The following is a 26,014-nucleotide window of genomic DNA, read 5'->3' on the forward strand; positions in this document are numbered from 1 at the left end:
TGTTTATCCGGTAGCTAATTGATGCAAACATTTTGTGCAGCCACTTTTAGAAGAAGCCAGGGCATTAGCTTGTTGGCAGGCTGGGCAGCTTGTCACGTACTCTCACAACCCCTTTAAGTAAAGACATATTTCCTTTCCACTTATGTCATCTGGTTTGTGATGAACTGCTGATTGTGAGTTCCATGGGACTTTTATACTAAAATAATTGTAAAAGAGGAAAAAGGGAAATAGTTTAATTAGATTATATTTCAGTACACATACCAGGAGGGGGCTGAGGAAGGTACTTCCACTGTTACTACAGCTCACTGCATTTTGCAGATAGACACACCTCTTTCAGGCACTTTAGTATGCGAACCAAGTATCGATACTGCATCTGTAGTAGTGTACTCCTGCATCAGGAAAGTGTTTCATTTTATTCAAATGCTTCATTCAAGTACTGGGGGATGCAAGAAGCTGAGTATTTTTTTAATATTTCATCAATAGAAACCACAAAAATTAAAATAATAAAGTGGACTGTGAACCAATGAATATCGGTAAAGACCAAAAACTATTGCATCTGCATTCTCAAAAAAGGGTTTCTTAACTCATATAGCAGAAAGACATCCGTGACCAAAATTATCCTGAAACTTGGTTCACACCTTCCCCCTTCTCTCAACGACAGACTCATTTTTTTCTAATCCTCTATTCATTTGCAGGTTTCGACTTCACACCTCTCTTCACCTCTCTCAGAGGCCCAATCTGCCTCTCCCCTACTCCCACCTCCTCCACACTCCCGGTTTTTGTTCTCCCATACTACATAATCTCCGCCGATTTCCCCATCTTTCTCACACCCAAAGAAGGCTCCACAGCTGAAACGTTGTGTTCTCTTTGGAATAAACCTTTAACTTGTTCCTAAGTGAACTGTTAGCGTTATCTTGGTGAAGACTCATGGTCTCCCAGATCATGGCTTTTTACACATTAGATACATTTTGTTTGACATTTTGCAAGGCTAGAATTTGCTTCCTCTAAACACCCCAGAAGGTGAGAGACAGAGCTCTGACTCAGTCCAGCTTCCAACATTATGGCACAAAGTTGTGGTTCTCCTGGGAAGCAGGACATATTGACTCCTTTTTTGTATTTTTCCTTCTTGGTTTTGACTAGGCTTGACATTCACCAGCTTAAATCACTTCATCACCTGTGCCTAATCAACTCTCTCTAAAATGGGGTGAGTTCTGGCTTGTGCAACTCATACCATGATCCATCAGATCTATACCAAAAACCATTCAAAGTCTGTGTATTTTAAAAAACTGTACAGGTAAAAATAGTGTTTTCTGACACTCAGTGTACAGTACATAATGTAGTTAAATAGGTTAATTCAGGGAAGCTCTGTGTAAATAGTAATGCACATACTGTATACGTATCTGTGTTCTCTCACAGTTAGGCAGACAAGGTACAGTAGAGTCACCAGCATGGAAGTGTAGAAGAACATTTTCAGAATTAAGGAAAAAAATAATAATTTATTTTCCCTTAATATTTGTATAAAAGATAGCATGGCGGCATAATGGTTAACATTTTTGGGACCCTGGGTTCAATTTCACATCTGGACTGCTTTCTGTGTGGAGATTTAGACATGTAGTTGTTATTTTTATTAAATGTGGTCCTAAGCAAAATCCTGATATTTATGTGTGGTGTCTGTTTTGGTCCTCCATGTTTGTACAGTAATATGGCATATTTGTAGGAAAGGGTCATAGTCAGGTTTGTAAAGCATGCTGTAAATGTAATAATAAGCAAAAGATTTATCTCTACATGAAGACTAGAGAGAGAGAGATGTACTCTCTGTTGAGCTGGTATGGGTTTTGTGTATTTCAGAATAGCATAAACTAGTACACATGAAGAAAGTGTGTGGAATTGTTGCTACCAGCAATAGAAGTTGTTATGCCCCTATTCTCAGACAGCTTTATCTAGGATACTGCAATATATAAGGAGTGTGTGAGGGAGTGAAACCAGCACTCTCAGCTGTCATGTCTCTCTTCTCTAGTGTTCTGTTTCGCAGACAACAGGAAAGCTGGCACTACAACTGTTTTATTTCTACATTGCACCCTCCTCCTCACAAGGTGGGGGTGGAAAACTCTTTAGACCATTAACTACACTAACAGTGATGAATGATGGATCTTGTTTTTTATTTCCTTGGTCTTGATGACTTTGAAAAGCTACAGTACCACTGAAAAAACTGTTTGAAATTTAACATTGAGTTATATCAAGTTGGGAACTCTCAAATATCTTTATTAATTAAGAGTCGTTATCTTTATGGTTAACATTACAAGTTAAAAGGATAATGAGTAATGCTTTGTGTTTTTTACTTTGCAGTAGAATGGTTAGTACAAGCAAATTTGTTAAGTAAAGAACACCCTAATTATACTCTACATTATCCTCAGAGATGTTGAGTTGCTCTGGACAAAATCAGTGACTATTTTATTTTAAATACAATTCTTTTGGTAGAAATAATAATGGTGAATGGACATATTAAACTCACCTTAAAATTGTATTCATTTTCCAAACAAAATAAAGCAAACTAAGTTGTGAAGATGCTTTTAAGTAATAGTTTTATTAGAGAGGGACACAGTTTGCACAAATTAGGTTGTATTAAAACAAAATGTCTAGATTCTTTGTTGAATCCCACTATGTTTTGCTGAGCACATTACAACACCAAATTAAAAAGCTGATGATTGATAGCAAGAAATTTGATGTGGTGATTCAACAAAGAATCCAGCCAAAAATTATAAAAATTGACCTTGAGTCCAACAAAGGATTTAAATAAAAGCCAATGGAGAAACTGTGTCTTTGGAGATTAGAAAACAAGTAAAAAGTGTTTTTTTTTTTCAAGAAAAGAGCTGACCTATACATTGAAATATTTACAGTACGAGTCAAAATACTAATGAGTTAAGGAAATGTTGTCCTATCTACGTCCGTTGTAGTTGCACACTTAACTGACGCAATATATAAAAAGACGCATGATTACTAAATACTGTCAGTAAATTATTGTCGTTAATTGTAAAAGTATCAACTTTTCCAAATTGTGAAACACAATTGGTGATTTCTTACAGTGATGCATAATTTTAAATGTGATCCGAACAACATTTATAAACCTACTGTGGACTAACATATTAGTCAGCCTCATCTCCTTTATTATTTTTGAAAACTACCTAAATAAACATTATAAATAAATAACATAAATAAAATTTTTCTGTAAATGTATGCTGTAACTGTAAGAGCACATTGTAGAAAAGAAAACCACACAAAAAAAATTATAGGAACAGGAATATACACTCACGTTCAAATACAAAAATGCTTTTCTTTAAGCAGCTCTTACCCATTACAAGCTGAGTTTTCAGCGTTTATGAATTGTAGGTGTGTTTAATTTAATACAGACATTTTTTACAGTAGCTAAAGAATACTGTGCATGAAATCAAAAGTATTTTTGAAATATTCTGCAGTCACAAATAAGTGACTGGAAAAAAAGGAATTTTTATGTTATACATAAGCTTAAAATTATTGCAAAATCTTTTTTTATCAGGACCCTTCAGCAGTCCATCCCCAGCTGATTAGAAAGAAAATCCAATTACATTTCCCCAGATACTATTACTCAATGACTTTTAATAACTTAAACCTTATGTCCAACACATATTTAATTCATGTGTTGCATTCACTGTTTGCATTTATAATTTCCCAAACACTTTACAGTTTACTTTACATTACTTTACTTTACATTACATATATGTCACAAAATTCACCAAAAAAAGTAATTTTAAATACACAGACCACATCTTAGTATTTCACTGAAATTCATCAGCATTTGAAAACAGTGTGAATGGGACTTGATATTTTACAGGTGTTGGCAATCTCATACTCTCTCAAATCCAGGGACAGTATGTAGTCAGTAGTCTTGTCACAGATATGTCTGTTTCTGGCTTCATAAAATTAGATCAGGAGTCAGCAACCATAGTTTTGGAAAGCATAGTGTTACCTGTTTTTTGTTCCAGGTGAGCTCTGAAACACTTAATTAGATCAGTCAGTTGCCTAATTAGGAGGAATAAACATGTTTTTCAGATCTTTCCTTCTTGACGTACTGAGGCTGCCTATAAAACCTGCAGGTCCGTGGGTGTCCAGCACCAGAGCTGCAGGACATTTATCAAGGACGAAAGTGTTGGTCAATAAGACACAATGAATTGTACTGTTGTGTTTTGTGATTAAAGTTGCTTTCTAGCCATGAATCAAACAATCCTATTATTTTGTTATATAATCGCGTGTATTCTCAAATGCCATGTGCAATATACTGTAGTTGTGTGCCAATAAACCAAGGGTCAGGTTTATTAAGCATTCAGGTTTGTGGTGTTTATGGCATTTGTGAGTATTAGCCATATTTAGTTATCGGCTGAGCAGCTTCGATTGAAGCCAGAATTCTATTTCACAAGCAACTCACTAAGGAGAACATCTGAGAACCAAAGAAGTCCTTGTTCTTTGTTAATGTAACAGTCAGAGAACAATGGATGTATAAAGCACCTTCTCCATCTCTTTTGGCTGACATCCAGATTTGCTCAGTAATGCATTCAGGTTGACCCTATTCACTTTCCACATCATGAGGTTTCGTCTACCGTCCAGCTCCTGGGTGAATCATGCCTAAAGCTCGTGTTCTAATTGTTGATGAAAATGACATCTGGAAAACTGAGTTTATATATCCAGTGTCTAACAACTCCTGTGTGTGCAGACAAAAAAAAACAGAATCCAAAATAACAAATCCACTGGTAGCTGAATAAATATAGTAGGTAGATATGACTATTTTATCTGTTTTCATTTGTTTGAAAATAGTTCCGGTTTGTTTAGTCTGAATGACCCCTCATTTAAAGAGATTTTGCATAGAATACACAGATGTTAATTTCTGTCAAAAATAGAATATTTTGGTTTAAATTTGTTAAACAATGTAGTCCACAGCATTAATATTCTCTTAAAAACTTTTTTTTTTAGAAAACCCAGCTGGTGTGTTTATTTCTGGTTGTCTTTTGTTGCCTTTTCTAAGGACACTAACAAATAGGGTGCATTTTAGAAATTCAAGATTTTGTTTCAAAATTTAAAACTTTAAAGCATTTTCTATCTTTGTATAGCTTGCTAAATTCGTAAACGAAACAAAAACTCTTCATGCTGGTGTTGTGTTTCCAAGGAAGAGAGATTCTTATTTTCTATTTTCCTTCTCTGTAATTTCACAGCTGGCACAGTATTCATGATGAAATACAGTGATGTAGTGTAATATCCCTTTGATTCATGTCAAAACTCACTGAACTGCACGTAGACACTGGCTCCTCACTGAAAACCACCGTTAGCCGTTAAACTGTAGGCATGAATCAGCAATGAAACGCATCTGAACTATGTTAGAAATTCCAGCATACTAAACAGAATGCAAGTGCTTTCGGCACTTGGACTCACTTAGACTTGGTTATTTTTTTATATTAATGCAAAAATAATTTTAAATTAAAAGTAATGATAATAAAATTAATGTTAAGATATGTGTTCTGGACATGTTTTGTTGTACTTGTAGTTAAAATAAATCGTGCTTTTGCTCTATTTGCTCTCACTGTTAAGAGAGGTATCTTAAGAGTAATTCCCTTCACAGTGTGCCAGGAGAGTGATGATAATCCAGAATTGTAAATAGGACTGGACTGCACACCTCTTCAAGGTAACAGTTTAAATTCACTTAAATCATAATTAGTTTACTTATAAATGCCTTTCATCAGAATTTTGTAATTAAATAGTTTACACTAACTTATTACATATTTCTATCAGGAAAGGTGAAATTTAGGCAGGGGTCACTAGCTTTATTTACTAAATACCTTTCTTTTCTAGGTTGCATGTTAACTGATCCACACCAGTAAGTGGCAGTTTAAGACAACCTAGTCAAAGATTTTTTCTTCACAGCTCACAAGAAATCCTTATTGTTTCTGATTTTATTAAAATTGTATTATATTCTTTGGTTGTCTATTTAAAGTACTCTGACAGTGGTTTATAAAATGGTTTTAGTATTCATCTGACTAAAATTATATATAAAAGACAAATTGTGATACAAAATAAAGTGTAATTCTGAATGTTTGTGAGGAAACAAAATCAAACCTTGCCATCAAATATCAGAAAAATCAGGGACAAAATAATTATTTGGAGATGCCTTTTGTGAAGATGTTTTAAATTCAATATTTAAGTAAACTGTCTTAAACATTAGCTTTGTCTTTACAAAAAATACATTTCGACAAACACTCCAAAAAAAAGTATTTTATCAAATGACACTGTTGCTGTGCTTCTGAAGGAGAAAAAAGAAGAATTGAAAACGAGGAATCAAATGGTCAGCTTACCTTTATGGTGCTCCTTACTTTCTTTTTCAACACTGCTGTCTTCTTCTGATGATGAAGTTGATGACACTACTATAGTCAGGAAAAGAAGAGTTTGTAGGATAAAGACTAGGAAAACTTTACCTAGCATCTTAATTACTACCTCTTGGAATAGCCCTCTAAGTCCAGCAGGAGTCTTCAATCAGTGCCTGCAAAACTCCACTCCTATGTACAGAGTTATAAAGCCTTGCAGCAATGAGTCAGTAACAAATCACCCTTGTGTAATTTAAAGGCTGCAAACAGGTAAATGACACTGCTGTCACCAATCACAAACAGGCAACCTCTGAAGGTGCCCACAATGTCTTGTGTTTAAAAAGGCTAACTGCAGTCTAATCTAATCCTGTTGTCTAGTAGAGCTACACTTGCTCTTTAAGTTTTTTCTTCATTCAGAACAAAGTCCGGTGCTCTGTGTAGTGTGAAGGGGTGTGATTTGTTTAAAGGTTTTAAAGATTTCTGAGTATCACTGAACCTCAAACATGTCATTAAATCTCCCAGTATGCACTACTGTCCAGATTCTAGAATTTCAAAGAAGAAGTAAAGATGCATTCTGTAGAAGCTATGTCCGTCCTACAATTTTTGAGTTAATCATTTATGTTTGTTTTAGCTTTAACTCCCGCAGGTATTTTTTTATTACAGAGAAAAAAAATGTTTTGTTTTCATTGAAGAGATCTTGTCTAGCATCTTCATTAAATAGAGTTAAATACAGGTCCACATGATTAAAGCAGCTTTGCTACAGCAACATTTTACATACTGTATATACCCATCTAACATTTTCACATTTGAATTTCACAATAAAAAGTGCCTTCATAGTCCCTCTCACAATCTTCCTCACAATATCTGAGAAAGATTAGAAAAATAAAAAAATCAGAATGGGTTATCAGCACATTGAAAAGCTGGGTATATCATTTGTTGTAACTAAGGCTGAGGAAATGTGTAACTCTGCTGATATACTTTAGTGTATCAATTGATCACTAATGAATATCAAAAGTGTGCATGAATTGTTCTGTGTGTAAAAGTATAAGGCAAGATGACTTTGTGGGATCAAAGACTCCTGCTGCATTTCTATCTTTAGTCAATCACTCTGTGTAATTCACATATAAATTTGCAAGTCATACAATGAATTGATTCACAGTAATGCACAGCTCCACATTTTAATGTCTTTTTTTAATTCTAAGCACTTACTGTATTTACTCAATTTATTGATTTTTTAAAGATAACGTTAATATCAAGAGAAATACCCAAGGCATTTCACCATTTATGTTTGTAAAATTGACACAAGCTCTAAAGCTGAGATTTAAAATCCCCATAAAGAAAGTATGATATTGCAGTTGTAAGCTAGGAGGAGCTTATCAAATGAGAAGTAGACCTAACAGGGGGAGTGTTCCCTTAGGTCTTCACCCTCCTTGTGTGACACAGGAGATTGCAGCTGGAAAGTTTTAAAACTGGATGGATATAAAGTCCGGGAGTGGAGCAAGTGGCAATTTCATTGTTTTTTTTGTAAAAAGGTACACCATAATATTTAACTGGGAAAATGATACAGCCAGATTCCTGACATTGTTTTACACTGGTCTTGAGGCTCATAAGCATGGTTGACCACAGGGTGAAGAAAGATATAAGATGTGAAAAAGGGGTTAGCTGATTTCTTTCTGCACACAGACTTTTTGTGACACAAGACATTCCAGGCTTAAGCACCTTTGAGTTATGGCTAGGAGGGGAGTTAACTGATAAGAGATTCTAAGTGCAAGATAGAGACCCCCTAACTAAGGAAAGATAAAAACCTGCCATTCAAAGTGGTCAAGGTCTTGGGAATGTCCAAACACGGGTGACCTCCCCCAGTTACCATGGTAAAAATTTGCGTCATAAACGGCTAAAGTTTCCTATATAAACTGTAAGTTTTGTACCTATATTCCAAACAATACTTGCATCTTATTGTTCCTTGCATGCAATAAACTCAGTTGTTTAAACTTCATCTCGGGATCCGGAACGTATTTTTCTGTTACAACAAGAGGTATTCAGAAATGGTACAGAAGTACACATCAGGAAGCAGCTCTAGTATAGTCTTTATTATTCTTGCTTCATTTGATTTGTAATTGATTTTGTGCAATAATAAAGCATTACCAGGAAAAAGAAGGAGATTTGCAGAATCTAAACTAAAATATTCCGGATATTTCTGTGCATGTCCTTTGCGTGAGATGGTCATTTTTAAATGAATGATTTTTCTAGAATGCATCCTAATATCCTAAAATTATATAAATAAATACATAATATTTTGAAATTATATAAAAGTTGCATTACAGGTGGAACACCTGAAAGGTACTGTAAGGAATCTTTGAACCTGAGCATCTTGATAAAGTGACACACAAAGGCAACCATAACGTATAAAAATAGATCTCTTTTTTAACATGTATCTCTCTGAGACTAAAGTCTCTTTCTCTTACTTCCTTGATCCCTTTTCCCTCTGATTTCTCTCACCTAAGAGGCTCTGCTTTCCTCCTAAAGAGCAGATGTCAATGACCAATGGAAGCACCTGCTTCCTGCTCTTTAACCTTTACTTGACCAATTGTCCTACTTCAATTATTTTCCTCCAAATAAGAAAATGCCCAATAGAAAATGGAGTGATTCTAACCTCATGCCAAAGATGTTAGTGATTTGGTGATAGGGAAGCCCTTGATCAGTTATCTCTAAGAGTTATCTCTTAGACGGGTATCTCTAAAAATCCCCCAAAACTCTGACATGAAGTAAATGCCGACAATAAAAGTGAATAAGAGCATTACAGGCCAATCCCAATGGAAAGTCAGTACTGTTTTGAAGATTTTCAGTGGCAGGGAATATGATCTCCACAGCATGTTATGAAAATGACTTTGTTTGAGAAACTGGTAGATATGGGGACTATGGTGTCCACTAATTGAATGCTGATGAAAAATATGTCATTTGTATTAATAGTAAACTATTGTGTGATCCTTTATGGTAAGTGCAAATGAATGACATTCTCACAACAGTATGGGTTAGTTAATAGAGTATTTGCAAATTGCCTTTCAGGGCCTTTTCTGTTTAGACAAATGATCAGGTCCACATGCTCAATGGATGCAGGATTCACTGCTATAAACCACCCAGACAGACTTTGTATTTTTAAATCTCTTTACTAGTTAATACAGACTCGCTGATTCATTATAATAAACATTTTTATTTTCCTTTGACTCTTCTCACTCTCTGTTGTGAGAAAGTGAATCTACAGTAGCTTAGCTCAAACACACATAACATGCAAAATGCCATTTTGAATGTGAAGCCAATGCCCTCTAATGAGCGAGATGACAATTGCACTTGCAGTTTCCTTATATTGATGATGACCAGCCTTTTGTGTAGCATTTGTCTTACATTAATTAATTTTTATAACAAAAACTGTACATTGCAAATTGTCAGTTATCCTGAAAAATAAAATGAGGAACTTATGTAGCAAATGTTCCTAAATCTGTGTTTAAGAATTGAAAACGAGGAATCAAATGGTCAGCTTACCTTTATGGTGCTCCTTACTTTCTTTTTCAACACTGCTGTCTTCTTCTGATGATGAAGTTGATGACACTACTATAGTCAGGAAAAGAAGAGTTTGTAGGATAAAGACTAGGAAAACTTTACCTAGCATCTTAATTACTACCTCTTGGAATAGCCCTCTAAGTCCAGCAGGAGTCTTCAATCAGTGCCTGCAAAACTCCACTCCTATGTACAGAGTTATAAAGCCTTGCAGCAATGAGTCAGTAACAAATCACCCTTGTGTAATTTAAAGGCTGCAAACAGGTAAATGACACTGCTGTCACCAATCACAAACAGGCAACCTCTGAAGGTGCCCACAATGTCTTGTGTTTAAAAAGGCTAACTGCAGTCTAATCTAATCCTGTTGTCTAGTAGAGCTACACTTGCTCTTTAAGTTTTTTCTTCATTCAGAACAAAGTCCGATGCTCTGAGTAGCGTGAAGGGGTGTGATTTGTTTAAAGGTTTTAAAGATTTCTGAGTATCACTGAACCTCAAACATCTCATTAAATCACATTTAAATTTCACAAAAAAAAGTGCCTTCATAGTCCCTCTCACAATTGTCCTCACAATATCTGAGAAAGATTAGAAAAATAAATAAAACGTTCGAATTAGAATGGTTTATCAGGATATTGAAAAGCTGGGTATATCATTTGTTGTAACTAAGGCTGAGGAAATGTGTAGCTCTGCTGATATAGTGTATCAATTTATCACTAATAAATATCAAGAGTGTGCATGAATTGTTCTGTGTGTAAAAGTATAACTCAAGATGACTTTGTGGGATCAAAGACTCCTGCTGTATTCATTTCTATCTTGAGTCAATCAGTCTGTGTAATTCACATATAAATTTGCAAGTCATACAATGAATTGATTCACAGTAATGCACAGCTCCACATTTTAATGTCTTTTTTTAATTCTAAGCACTTACTGTATTTACTCAATTTATTGATTTTTTAAAGATAACGTTAATATCAAGAGAAATACCCAAGGCATTTCACCATTTATGTTTGTAAAATTGACACATGCTCTAAAGCTGAGATTTAAAATCCCCATAAAGAAAGTATGATATTGCAGTTGTAAGCTAGGAGGAGCTTATCACATGAGAAGTAGACCTACCAGGGGGAGTGTTCCCTTAGGTCTTCACCCTCCTTGTGTGACACAGGAGATTGCAGCTGGAAAGTTTTAAAACTGGATGGATATAAAGTCCGGGAGTGGAGCAAGTGACAATTTCATTGTTATTATTTGTAAAAAGGTACACCATAATATTTAACTGGGAAAATGATACAGCCACAGATTCCTGACATTGTTTTACACTGGTCTTGAGGCTCATAAGCATGGTTGACCACAGGTTGAAGAAAGATATAAGATGTGAAAAAGGGGTTAGCTGATTTCTTTCTACACAGAGACTTCTTGTGACACAAGATATTCCAGGCTTAAGCACCTTTGAGTTATGGCTGGGAGGGGAGTTAACTGATAAGAGATTCTAAGTGCAAGATAGAGACCCCCTAACTAAGGAAAGATAAAAACCTGCCATTCAAAGTGGTCAAGGTCTTGGGAATGTACAAACACAGGTGACCTCCCCCAATTATCATGGTAAAAATTAGACTGAAGTTTGCTATATATACTGTAAGTTTTGTACCTATATTCCAAACAATACTTGGATCTTATTGTTCCTTGCATGCAATAAACTCAGTTGTTTAAACTTCATTTCGGGATCCAGAACGTATTTTTCTGTTACAACAAGAGGTATTCAGAAATGATATAGAAGTACACATCAGGAAGCAGCTCTAGTATAGTCTTTATTAGTCTTGCTTCATTTGATTTGTAATGTGCAATAAAGCATTACCAGGAAAGAGAAGGAGATTTGCAGAATCTAAACTAAAATATTCCGGATATTTCTGTACATGTCCTTTGCGTGAGATGGTCATTTTAAAATGAATGATTTTTCTAGAATATATCCTAATATCCTAAAATTATATAAATAAATACATAATATTTTGAAATTATATAAAAGTTGCATTACATGTGGAACACCTGAAAGGTAATGTAAGGAATCTTTGAACCTGAGCATCTTGGTAAAGTGTCACACAAAGGCAACCATAAAGTATAAAAATAGATCTCTTTTTTAACATGTATCTCTCTGAGACTAAAGTCTCTTTCTCTTACTTCCTTGATCCCTTTTCCCTCTGATTTCTCTCACCTAAGAGGCTCTGCTTTCCTCCTAAAGAGCAGATGTCAATGACCAATGGAAGCACCTGCTTCCTGCTCTTTAACCTTTACTTGACCAATTGTCCTACTTCAATTATTTTCCTCCAAATAAGAAAATGCCCAATAGAAAATGGAGTGATTCTAACCTCATGCCAAAGATGTTAGTGATTTGGTGATAGGGAAGCGCTTGATCAGTTATCTCTAAGAGTTATCTCTTAGTCGGGTATCTTTAAAAATCCCCCAAAACTCTGACATGAAGTAAATGCCGACAAAGTTTGGATATAGAAAAGTGAATAAGAGCATTACAGGCCAATCCCAAAGGAAAGTCAGTACTGTTTTGAAGATTTTCAGTGGCAGGGAATATGATCTCCACAGCATATTATGAAAATGACTTTGTTTGAGAAACTGGTAGATATGGGGACTATGGTGTGCACTAATTGAATGCTGATGAAAAATATGTAATTTGTATTAATAGTAAACTATTGTGTGATCCTTTATGGTAAGTGCAAATGAATGACATTCTCACAACAGTGTGGGTTAGTTAATAGGGTATTTGCAAATTGCCTTTCAGGGCTTTTTCTGTTTAGACAAATGATCAGGTCCACATGCTCAATGGATGCAGGATTCACTGCTATAAACCACCCAGACAGACTTTGTATTTTTAAATCTCTTTACTAGTTAATACAGACTCGCTGATTCATTATAATAAACATTTTTATTTTCCTTTGACTCTTCTCACTCTGTTGTGAGAAAGTGAATCTACTTGCAGTTTTCTTGTATTAATAATAATAATTGCTTACACTTTTATAGCGCTTTTCTGGACACTCCAGTCAAAGCTCTTTACAGGTAATGGGGACTCCCCTCCACCACCACCAATGTGCAGCATCCACCTGGATGATGTGACAGCAGCCATAGTGCGCCAGAACGCTCACCACACATCAGCTATAAGTGGGGAGGAGAGTAGAGTAATGAAGCCAATTCATAGTTGGGGATTATTAGGAGGCCATGATTGGTAAGGGCCAATGGGAAATTTGGCCAGGACGCCAGGGTTACACCCCTACTCTTTTCGAGAAACGCCCTGGGATTTTTAATGACCACAGAGAGTCAGGACCTCGGTTTTACATCTCATCCAAAGGACGGCGCCCGTTTACAGTATAGTGTCCCCGTCACTATACTGGGGCATTAGGACCCACATGGACCACAGGGAGAGCACTCCCTGCTTGCCCTACTAACACCTCTTCCAGCAGCAACATTAGTTTTTCCCAGGAGGTCTCCCATCCAGGTACTGACCAGGCTCACACCTGCTTAGCTTCAGTGGGCTGCCGGTTGTGAGTTGCAGAGTGATATGGCTGCTGGCTTGTTTTGATATTGCTGTATTGATGATGACCAGCCTTCTGTGTAGCATTTGTCTTACATTAATTAATTTTTATAACAAAAACTGCGCATTGCAAATTGTCAGTTATCTTGAAAAATAAAATTAGGAACTTGTGTAGCAAATGTTCCTAAATCTGTATTTCTCAAAAAGTTTTGCAAGCCATATCTTTAAGCGTCAGATTATTCATTTTTCCGATTATTAATTTTAAATTAATTTTTCAAGATTTTAAATTCAATAAATTATACGTTTAATAAGTCTATAACACTTATATTAATTTTGCAATAGAACCCTGTTAGTTTGGCGAAAATTAATCTACAGTATTACAATGGACACTGCATTCCTTAAAGGATATTTTACAAGTCATTGTTTCTAGTCTTATTAAGAAGTATACAGTACATATTAACTGATTAGTCTAGATACAGAGACAGAAGATGAGTAGTTCTTTTTAGACTTTTTCAATACCCTTAGCTGTGATGAAAGCAGTGACCTCAGAGGCATGATTGTGATTAAAAGAGCCCTGGCTGGTCAGCACAATCACACAGATCAGCACAGAGCAACACAAATACACAGACACTTCATACACAACACAGGCAGACTTCAAAGCCATTGTATTAAACCTGAGAAAAGCAATCACAATACAAGATTTGTAGCTGTTGAAGGGTTATATTTTCTCCTTGTAAACCATGTTCAGTAAACCACGAGCTGCAACATTAAATGCATCTGCTGTTGAGAAGACTAGGGGCCTGCAGACACAAAGAATACTTGTTTTAAGAATTCCAATGAATTGTTTTTAAATAAAAGACCAATCGCAACTACCTGCATATAGCTCAGTTTTGTAGACATCTTATGATTGCAGGCATCTTATGTTTAATTGTCGTAGACGTTTGCTTAACCAATAGAAATCAAATACAATTGAAGTTTTCCTTTTTGAGACTCAAGCTGTTTGTCTTTTTATCAATAAGTTCATAACAGGTCAGCTGTAACTTTTCTTGTCAAAACAATCCTCGTAATTGCAAGGAGGGTGCGTCTCTTTGGCCAAATATACTGTACAATAAACTGCTCTTCTACTCGACAAAAAGTCTCCAGTAGATTTTTACTCTACGCTATCCAACAACAACAATAAAAATCCCCAAAGTCTCAAAGTCCTCAACGAAAGCTGACTGTATTGCTCAAGTGTAGGCTCAGGTCCATGTGTTGCTGAGGTAATTTGTAAGTTCTCGTGTCCTAAGCAATACAAGGCTTCTTTTATCAGCAAGTAGGATTTGGGCAGACTCATAGAATTTAATTAATTAATGGCGTTTGACTTTTACTTTTTTTTTGTTTTAAAAGCTTTCTCCTCTTCTTTGTATGTACAGTTGTTTGTCACCCTTTCATTTTAAGTGAAAAGAAGCACCCAGATTTTGCCCCATGAGCACATAAATGGTCGATGAGAATAACAGAACTCCAGGTACTCCTCATGACAACAAACAGCTTCACAGAAATGAAAATATTCAAAAGGATCGTAACCTATCTTTCAAAGAGGAAAAAAGAGTGCAAAAAACATCTCTGTGAGATTAAGGTCTAAAATAAAATGAATAGTGATATACTCTGAAATAGTCTTAACAGTCGTAATAGAAGAGACTAGCATCACACTTGTCACTAGGTCAGCAAATGCCATTTTAGAAGACTGTCCTGGGTCTCAACAAACACAGCAACTCCTGTGGCTTCCTGAGCCCTTGCAGGTTTTTTAGTGCTGTCAGTAATGGACATGCCTCCACTTGAATCAGTTCTGAATCTCTGGCCTGTGATCTGTTAAAGAAAAAAGGGTTTAAAGGTGGGCAGGACAGAGGACTGCAGTTGATATTTCCTCATTCTCCCCCTATGTGATATATAAAAAAGCACACAGCTGGCCCTTTCAAAATTTCATAGATATAACAACAAATCACTGGTCATTCAAAAATGTAAAATAAGAGGATAAATTAATTTCCCAGTGATTAATTTAAATTAATCATTAATCTCTTAGAATGGCACCTCATGCCTACCACAAATGAAGGTTTGACATCCAAATATCAAGCTGGCAGTCAACTCTGCCCAGAGGCAGAAGGAGTAAATTGATCCCTAAGAGGAACAGTGCTGACACTTTCCGTCAAGCTGCCAACTCCCAAAAGGAGAAGCTCCCTGGAGCGCAGCAGAGAATTGTGAATGTGTTACATTGTTCTGAAGAGGATGAAAAAGTGGATTTACTAACTAGTTTAAACATTTAACTGAAGGTGAAGAACTATACGATTACTGTGAGTCTGACCACCTTGAGGGGAATCTCTATAGGCTCATAGTCTTCATAAATCACAATTCAGTTAGGTACCAGGAAAAGAGCAAAAGCTGCCAATAACTTTGTGAGTGTCATTGTAAAGAGCAGCAGAATCCTAAAGTAGAACAGATTCACACTAAGGGGAGTTTCAGTTCTTTCTTCTGTGATCTTCTGTGAGTTCACCATATTCAGTCTACGCAGGTCATTTGCTATTTCTAAAAAATAGTGTAACTGCCAGGTCCAGGGAAACAGCTTACAATGGAGGAACTGACAAAGTCTAATGTACAGCCATGCTTGTGTTTGGAAGTTGACATGCTGAGTTAAGCCAAAACGGTCCAAAGTAACTATGAAACTGGCATTTGCCAAGCAGTTAAGAGAAATGAACAGAGAAGACACTAATCACTTACTACATTTTGAGTTATTCCAGTCATTGCTAAAAATAAATCGCAAGTGCACTTCCACAGAATACAAACACGTAGAATTTGTACTGTTAAGACATCAGAAGCAGAGCCTGAACATTTCATGGCAAAGATTGATCCATTATATTCTGTTAGTGCTATTCATTTTTTGTTCTTATTTTTCTTGAACTTCTTGAGTTTCTTTTTTATACCCTCCTGATGAGGAATTACTTTTTTCTCAGCTCACCTCCCTATGTAACACTGCAAGTTTTGCAGCACCACAGGGGAGATAAGGAGCGCATGCTCTGTACATTTCAAGTCATTTAACAGTTTTACACACTGTAAACTTCACAATACCTTACAGAAGAGCTGGTGATAAATCCTCACAACACTTTTGTAGTCACCCTAAATTAAAATTAATCCTTAGACAATATTCTGTATCAGGCTTATCCAAATTATATAATATTGCATACTGTAATTAACATATTAGTTGACAGTTTGTCAAATTCACTCTGGATTGGTGAACTGTTGTGCAAGAAAAAATGTGCATTATTTTGCACAATTAAATTTGAGGATATAATGATACACTCAAGCCCATAAGACCAACAAGCACCAAACATTTCTAGCGTTTATTTTCATGGTGTCACAACTGAGAACAGCTGAAAGGAATCAGACAGCTGGAGTATCTTTGTCTTAGGAACAGTTTCTTGTCTGTTAGATGACTGCTAGTTTCCACAATATTTCTTGTTTTGGTATTTCATGAATCACTACATCAAAACTGGACCAGAAAATTCATCTGCAACACCTTCGCAATTAGTTTCAATCAGATGGCTTATTTTCCAACGCTTCTACGTTCTCACATAATCAACGTTACACATATTCATTAGTTCATACATTCAATGTTCAAGGGCTGTATTGGCTATCATGATCATTTGAAATTAACCCATTTCAACTCTTGTGGAATGAGTTGGGTTTTGGAGCTCATAAGCCACATCCTCAACCACAGAGAATCAGAGTTCCTGCAGCTTTTGCTGTATTATTGGACAGCACTCCCACAACTGCTTGTGAGTCATTTGTGTCACCTGATGCCTCGTAAACGTCACGCATATCAGGGCACAGTACGGTCAAATACTCAAGCCTTACATTGTTTCTTCACTAGTAATCCACACCAGTCTGACCTATGGTTGCTTCCTCTACTTATTGCATCAACAAACTGAACCGGACTATGCTGTTGACACTTGAACCTCTGTTGAGACCTAATCAAAAGTAAAGTGATAGTCCTCTTATGAATGTTAGTATAATAACTGACCTTGTACTGAAGCACACCAGTGAAGATTCATTGCAAGGTGAACACTTATTGTTTCTAGATAAGCCATGGAGACAGCATGGTTGGGAAGGTCGCATAATAATTATATCTAATCCTGGCCACTGAAACATTCAGTATTGTTTCTCCTTGTAATTGCCTTATTGATATTTTTTTTAAACTGGTCTTAAACTTCTGTCATAAGTAAAACTGAAATGTTTCCTTCTTCTAAAGAGGAAACCAAAGTGTAGGATATCTTTTTATACTGGCTTTGATAACAATGAGAAATGTGTTAAAGGTACGTTTTACCCCTGTTTTTGTCAAGCAAGTTTTACAGATAACAAAAACCTTGCATGATTTTGAACAAGGTCTCAACTGCACACCAAAAAGTGCAGGGCGAAGTAATAGATAAAACAAGAACCAGGATTTACATGATATTACACAAACATTTTAAGTATTCAAATAAAGTGCAAGTTGTGTTCCTAGATTGTTTTGCAAGGGTTCTTAAACAGATTGTGACTGTAACCAGCGGGAAGGCAATTTTAGAAGTGATATCCCACTAAAAAAGGGGAAGCGAATCCTGAGCAATCTGATACATGCATTTTGGAATATACTGTAAGCTCTCTTACCCAGAATTCACCAATTCAGATCCTAGTTTTGCTAATAACTGATTATTTCCCTAAGCATTGACATAGATTAGGCGGAGCACCAGTTTGGCTGAATCAGTCAGGATATCCTGGCTTGCTTCACAACAATAACTCATTGGATTCATTGGGTACCTGTGAATTTGTTGTGGTCAGTTGAAGATACAATATTTCCTCGAATTTGTGCTAACTCTACCGACGTAGGAATGAATAATCAAATATGACATATCTAGATTTTCATATGAAATCAATTCTCCATGAAACATTTAATTGGGGAACCTGATAAAAATTTCAACAGAGTGTCAGGAAATGTTGTAAAAAAACATTTAAATCATCTTGCAGTTTTGCAGGCTTCCAGTCAAGTGACTACCTATTTAACAGTCTGAGTGAACTGCAAAATAACCAAAAGGTAAATTAGAATAAAATAATGTGGATATCTATATAGGTAAACACATATTTAAAAGAACACTAGTGACAAAAGTTGTGTTTTGCAAAGGAGGTGATAATCCATATAAATTATCTCTGCACTGTGTGAGGTGTACAGATGGAGCAGGTTTTAATGTGATGAAGTCTGCCAAGTTTTAAGTCAATTAATGTACAGTAGCAGTTTCCAAGACAGTGGTAGTCTGAAGCTTGTAAATTGTGGACAACAGGAGCCCATACTATGACTTAATTTAACAGTATTACCACTATACCTACCAAGTTTGGCATGAATTAGCCAAACAGTCCCTGAAAGGGAGCAGTGTGCTAAGAGTCCACAATTTGCTAAGCAGTTGATCTTAAAACCTGCCAAGTTTAGTTTCAGTTAGTGATCATTTTAAATGACAGAGGCAGTTTGAGCAGTGAGAATAAAACAGGGGGTAGCACAGCCATCTTGGGATTGCAAGAAAGACAGTGTGTCAGATGTTAATGTTATGTTAACTAGGATGATACAGTTTGGATTTAATTGGCCAAAAGTTTTTAAACTGCAGTTTTTAAAATTTAAACACTAAGTATTTAGTATTAGAAGCTGTGAATAGATGGATGGGAAAAGGAATTGTCCATCAGACAGCCATCATCTTAATATATGAAAAAACTCATTTTTCACACATATTCATCCTTTTCACACACGGTCTTGCCCAGAAGTCATTTGCTTGGTCAAGCATTCCTAAAAAAAAAAGTTTTCACACTTGTTACAGGAGAAAAAAATATCCTTGCATATTTTCAGGGAGAAATAGAAAATGTCTGGATTGTTAATTAAATCTTCGTTGTTTCAATTCTATATCCCCCAGCAATTCAAAAAGATGATGTTTAGTACATGGATCAGACCACCAGCCAATTTAATGAGTTATACTGTATCTCCCAGTATATCTGCCCAGTCTACAAACATGAACAGTTTCATAAGAGGGAAGTAAATTTAAAAAAAACTCACAATCTGTAGCCGTCTACTACTTGCGGTATTATTTACAAAACAAATTAGTAAGACCTCATCAGAATGTTGTTAAATTTTGGTCACCAACACGGGGTATATGTGTATAATGAAGACATTTCAAGGAACCATTCCTGTAGCCAGCAACATAAAGAGAGGCTGTCTTTGTCTTTGTTAATTGATAACATTTTTAATATACTGTAAGCTTATTCACCTCAAAGGATTGCAAAGCACTTTATAAGTTTATAAACTGTATAAATACAGTATATATAGGAAAGTCATGAAAAGTCAAAAGAGTACCTGTACTGTATAAAGGGCACAAGGCAGGATACATCCTGGATGGGATGCCAGTCCATCACAGAGCATATACAGATATAAACACACATATACTCACACCAGGGCCAGTTTTCCCAGAAGTCAATTAACATATTGTACAAGTATGTCTTTGGACTGAAGGAGGAAACCAGAGCACCCAGAAGAAACTCTTGTGAACACAATGCAGGGAGCACTGCAAGAACTGAACCCAGGAACCTGGTACTTCCAAGCCACAATGCTAACCACTGCACCACAGTGCCATCCCTGTATGTAATATCTATTGTTAAATGTTATTGTGAACTAATAGAATAAATGCCCCTCACCTGGATAAGATCTGATTCTGTACTCACCCATATTGCTAGTCTTGATAGCATCTTTACTGTGGAATATCTCAAATGCATGAAACATGAGGACAAAAAATCTTGTTTAGTTGTATTCCCTTTTTATTTACATTTACTACAAATACCATTATATGTATAGTAATGTATATTATTTTTACATACATTCAGGTTCAGTAACTACTTTATTTACCCTTTGAGGAACATACTGAGTCTAAAGTGAGAGGCACAGGGTGCAATGCAGAATTAACCTGCACCTACAAGTAATTTCCTTTCTTTCCTTAATGATGAAAGCACTATAATTTTGAAACACTTTATGGTTCATTTCCAATAAGAAAATGGTGGGTCAGTATATGGCAGCAAAATAATGAAAGATACTAAACTAAAAGAAAGAGATCAGTGCAGTACTGTGTATTGTATACAAGACTTATTAAACTCTAATTATCAAACAGTTACATAAACCTTTTTAAAATGCTGCTATCACAGTGATTCAAACAGTTTCTGGTTGTTTTCATGATTTCTCAAATACGTGTTTTTAAAAACAATACATCTTGGATAGCATTTCCTTGCTGGGAATTCCACTCCTTCCTGTCATGCTGGAATGTGGATTTATATTAAAATGCTGCTGAAACCTAAAAGCAATTTACTGTAGGTTTGCTGAAACCTAAAAACAATACATTGCCTTACTTACAGTAGATTCAGTGTTGACAGTGTATCTGTTTCTCCACCCTACACTACTAGTATGACTACTTTAGCTTTCTAGGTGAGGAGTCTCAAATCATCTCCATAGTAACTGATTATGAATCATAACTGCATTTGATTAGCATTATCATCTACTATTACTAACTGCTTCCTTTTAAAAAAAAACCAGGGTGATGTTCGTGATTGCAGCAAAGTTAATGAACTGGGTGATCTGTTACAATTCTGAAATACAAAAAAATGCAGAAAAAACTTAGAAAGAAGCAGCTTAATCTACAGTATTTAGTAGGCCAGTTTTACAAAAATTAATTGCGAGGCAATCAAGCAATGTCTTCTGATATTTAACTTCTTTCACCCATGAATGCTTTAGGGAATGAGAATTCAAGTTCCCAGTAAAAAATGTCTTACATCACTTATACTTCAACAAAAGGGGACAGCATTGGGAGGGTGGGGATACTTTTTTGTGAAGCACTACTAGCCAAAACTAGCCAGAAGGAGAAAAGAAAAAGATCATGAAGATGTGGACTTCATAGCTTCAAAAGTTCAAGGAGAGGACAAGCCCGGATTTCAAACAATCACCTGCTCTGCACAGTGTATGAATAAGAAACATCTGACTTCTATCCCTGCATTCTTTTTTCAGCAGAACTCCACCCCCACCATCTCCAGAGTATTTGAAACTGAGCCTGGGATCATATCATGGTGGTGATGAGGGAGAATCATACTACCATCTTCTACACAGGGACTCTTCTGGCCAGGTGAATAAAAAAAGGGAAGGGAGGGAAGCCATTGCCAATCTCGGGAAGCAACAGGCACACAACAGGATACATCTTAAATGGCATGCCAGTGTGCAGGACACATGCAGACACACACACTCACACCAGGGACAGTTTTTCCAAAAGTCAATTAGCCTACCAGTACAGTGCTTTTTTGGACTGTGAGAGGAAACAGTACACTCACCACACATCAGCTATTAGTGGGGAGGAGAACAGAATGATGCAACTAAATAATAGTCGGGGATTATTAGGAGCCCATAATTTTTATAAAGGCCAATGGGAAATTTGGCCAGGACGCCGGGGTAACACCCCTACTCTTTTCTAAAAACACCCAGGGATTTTTAACGATCACAGAGAGTCAGGACCTCTGTTTTACATCTCGTCCAAAAGATGGCATGTTTTTACAGTATAGTGTCCCTGTCACTATGCTGGGGCATTAGGACCCACACAGACCACAGGGTGATCACCCCCTGCTGGCCCCTCTAATATCTCTTCCAGCAGCAACCTTAGCTTTTCCCAGAAGGTCTCCCATCTAGGTACTGCCCAGGCCCACACCTGCTGAGCTTCAGTGGGTTGCTAATGGTGAGTTGCAGAATGATATGGCTGCTGGCTATGTTTCCATATTATTATCATTTCTGTTGAGAAATGTATGTATACGTTTTTTTGTTAGACATTTTTTTAATAAACTGTTTAGTGTTTAGTGTTTTTTCACAATAAATTAAAAAAAAACATTAAGTAAGCACTCTATAGAACTACAGGAAAAGCTTGACCATTATTTCTAATTCCTAGTCCAAGATCCTCTGCACTGATATCTTTTCAAATACCTTTGTGGGAGCTAGAAGAGTAAAATTAATTCATGGTAATACATGCCTTAATGGTAGGATAGAATGACTAATCCTAAAACAAAACTCTTCCCTGGAGTCTTTATCCCATGAGTAGGCATATATTATCCTAACTGGTTTTTATGGCTTGCCAGGCGACAGTATGTTGTTTTCTATGAGTCTGATGTCAAAAAGGTTGAATCTATTCAATTATATCTTAATAAAACAGAAGAAAATATTGTTGTGCCTCTCTTACTGTGTGGCTTTAAGATTAAATTTAAATGCCAAGAATATTAACTGACAAAGAAGGCCTTTCAGAATGAAAGACAAACATTATAAATTGATTGTTTTTATTTTTTGTCCTCAGATCCAACAGATATCAAGATATGTTAACAACAGTCTTGAAAAAGCCAACAAGAGTTTTTCAAGACCATTTAAGAGTATAGAACTTCATTAAAATCTCAAAAGCCATATTTGCAATGAAAAATTTTTCACTAGCTGTAGCTTATACTGCATACTGTATACCCTTTCCATGTTACTTTTTCTAGGAATGTGTAGTACTATATACTGCTATAAACAAGCACTTGTTGCTGCTGTTTTTTCAGGTGTGTATACTAAAACCTGATGGATTAATGTTAATCTATTCTGCCGAAGGAGTCTGAAATAAGGAGATCACCATCATTTCCAAGCCTTAATTGCTTAATTAAACAACACACCCATGTGGACACCAATAGTGTCGTTTTGTAATGGAGGCTCATTTATTTAATTCAAATCGCTTTTGCCCTTTAAATATTCTTGGTTTGTCCCTCAGTCACTGATTGCAATGAGAACTTGAAGATTCTAGGGTGTCGGTCTAGTGATTTTTAAAACAGTATACATGGCTTAACACACTTAACATGTATATTATGCTTAAAAAGAATAAAATTACTTTAGTGAGAAACACAATTTCCCACTGTCTTTATTAGTGTATATTAATGCCATGAACATCTCTGCTAAGCAGTCTAAGAATACTACACATCGCTTTGGAAACCTGTTGAGTAAATCTGTAGTTAACTTTCACTAATTAAATTGTACTGCACAGTCCTTGTTACTACAAGGCACGGTATTACATTGATTAAATATGTCCATTTTAAAACTACTATTTGTTTTTCAGTGCAAAGTAAATACCAAAGGATGGTTGCTGCCAAATCTAAGTGAACCAGTACAATCTACAGCCTTTACCTGACCCTGGATCAGACTGCATGGAAGAAATGCTGTCATTGAGCTTTGGTATTTTGTTTATACAGGTTGGGATGAGATAAAAACAAAAACATCAGGCACAAGATGTGAACACAAAGAGTACACTTGAGGTTATCTGGTGTCTTATTTTCATAAACTATAACCAGATAGAGCAGATAATTACACTATGGTATCTGAAAGTACATAAAGAAATATTATTTAATAAATGTCTGTTTTTTAACCTTCAGGTGGAAGACATGGGAATTTAGTCTGAGGCTCATTAGACTTGTGAGGTGGCTATTTACAGGCACTGACATGAAAGGAGTGGTAAGATAACTTTCAGCACTGTGCTTGATCGAACTTTGTCGATAGTCTCCTAGAGACCGCACACAAAATGTGATAGGAGAAAACTTGTTTGGCCTTCATGTGCTTGCCATGACTACTTTTTTCAGTTAGCATTTCAAGACTCTGGCAGTCATTGACCTTATTCGATAACGTCTAAAGAAAACACTACTTTTATGAACAAATGAACAAGAAGGTCTTAGATGAACATAAATTCTGCTTTTTCGATGAAACAAAATAAAAATGTGACATCAATAGCAGCAAATAACACATATCACTTATGACTACTACAAATCAAAAAAAGGTATGAGGAAGATGACTATCTCTTTTGTAGCATGTGCACTGAAAGTTTTAGACAGACATGACACTGGTAAAGTCATTATGCTGAATTTTTCGTCAACAGGACAGATTGGTTGGGGGTGTAATGTGAAAGGACAGTAGTGCGTCTGGAAGCTTTATGTCTGTGACACAGAATTTGTATCAGGTTGCAAATGCTAATTTCTAGTTCTGTCCTATTTCCTTAATAGAGCCTGGATAAGCATGTGTCTGCCTCCACTGCCTCCAACATGAAAAAGGTAGAAAACTTATTCTCTTGATAAGTGGTGTATAGTGTTTCCATGCTGTGTTTTCTTTATTTCTTTTCTAGTCAGTTCTCACTCTAGAGGTGATTCAGTGCTTAAGCAACAGTTAGAATCACTGGAGTGAAAGTCAGAATGAATATTCATCTTCATCAGAACCACTCCCACAAATTGTGTACACTTTTCAAACTAAACATATCAAATAGAGCAGTCGAGGAGTTAAAAAACTCTGTCGTTCAGAAACTCCTATTGCCCTACAGTTGGTAGCAGCACAATCAAACTTAAAGTACTTCTCAAAAAACAATGCCACTTATCACTGAAAGACTTGAGATGTGTATTTTTACAACTTGTTAAGGTCTGATTAAAGTCCACATTTACGTTCCTCTCCAGACTCTCCTGTCCTTTCTTTTTAAAAGTCTGGTCTCCTTTAAATTGTGGTCTGGCATTTATAGAAACCCAAATAGAAGTTAATGCCATGCTGAAAATTAAAGAAAAGTATACAGAGTTACAGTTGTGAAGCCTTCTTCAGATATACAGTATACAGGAATTAGGGTGACGGCAGTAATGTAAGGCAAACATATTAGGGATAGGAGAACAAAAGAGAATGTGAGAGTGAGTAAAGAGAGGTGCAGTTTTCTTTCTGACTTCTCCTTACTCATGCAAAATTAGACTCTACTTTCATAGCACACACTGGGATGAAATCGAACCATTTAAGGAAGTTCTTTTTCAGTGGTTTTATAAGATAAAACCTTTAAAGATGTCTGACATTTACTGCTTTTGGTTTATCCATCCATCTATTTTCTAACCGCTTTATCCAATACAGGGTTGCAGAGGAGCTGGAACCTATCCCAGCAAGCATGGGGGAATGGCAGGATATACTGTACCATGAATGGGATGCCTGTCCATCACAGGGCACAGACAGACACAAACAGGCACACACTCACACCAGGGCCAGTTTTACCAGAAATGAATTAACCTACCAATATGCCTTTGGATTGTGGAGGAAACCCACACAGGCACAGGGAGAACATACAAACTTCATGAAAATTGCACCACAGGACCCCAGCTCTGTGATGCCGCAAAGCTAAGCACTGTGCCATCCTACCAGCCTGTGTTTGGTTCATATGAGCAAAATGTTATTATCTATTTTGTTTATATTGAATATTCACACACAGGCACTTCACAGAAATACTGTAACACTAGAATGGACAATATTAGCCTTAAAAAATAGAGATAAAATGTTAGATATTTAAGATGTTAAAACTATCCACACAAAAACAACTGACAGAGCGTTTTACAGAAGAAATAATTATATACTGTGCAGTACAGTACCACTTATGTAAGTCACTAGACTGTGTTTGTTACCACAGAT

General features: G+C 36.2%; 1 protein-coding gene and 1 long non-coding RNA gene across 2 annotated transcripts in view; one reads left to right on the top strand and one right to left on the bottom strand.

Moving 5' to 3' along the window:
• The window catches only part of ca9 (carbonic anhydrase 9), a 27,873-nt gene extending 20,985 nt beyond the window's left edge, over positions 1-6,888 (bottom strand). Inside the window, exon 1 of the mRNA XM_088629718.1 lies at positions 6,375-6,888. Coding sequence (XP_088485844.1) covers positions 6,375-6,501 — 127 coding nt within the window. The 5' untranslated portion in view covers positions 6,502-6,888. The remainder of the gene's footprint in view (positions 1-6,374) is intronic.
• Positions 4,627-25,876, top strand: LOC148673335 (uncharacterized). Its single transcript, XR_015936003.1, has 7 exons — positions 4,627-4,802; positions 5,645-5,707; positions 21,554-21,665; positions 23,658-23,773; positions 23,971-24,049; positions 24,592-24,639; positions 25,466-25,876. It is a non-coding gene; the product is annotated as an uncharacterized LOC148673335 (long non-coding RNA).
• Positions 25,877-26,014: the final 138 nt, after the last annotated feature.

This window comes from Lepisosteus platostomus, chromosome 4 (genome assembly GCF_059453375.1).
Source record: "Lepisosteus platostomus isolate fLepPlt1 chromosome 4, fLepPlt1.hap1, whole genome shotgun sequence".
Taxonomy (NCBI): domain Eukaryota; kingdom Metazoa; phylum Chordata; class Actinopteri; order Semionotiformes; family Lepisosteidae; genus Lepisosteus; species Lepisosteus platostomus.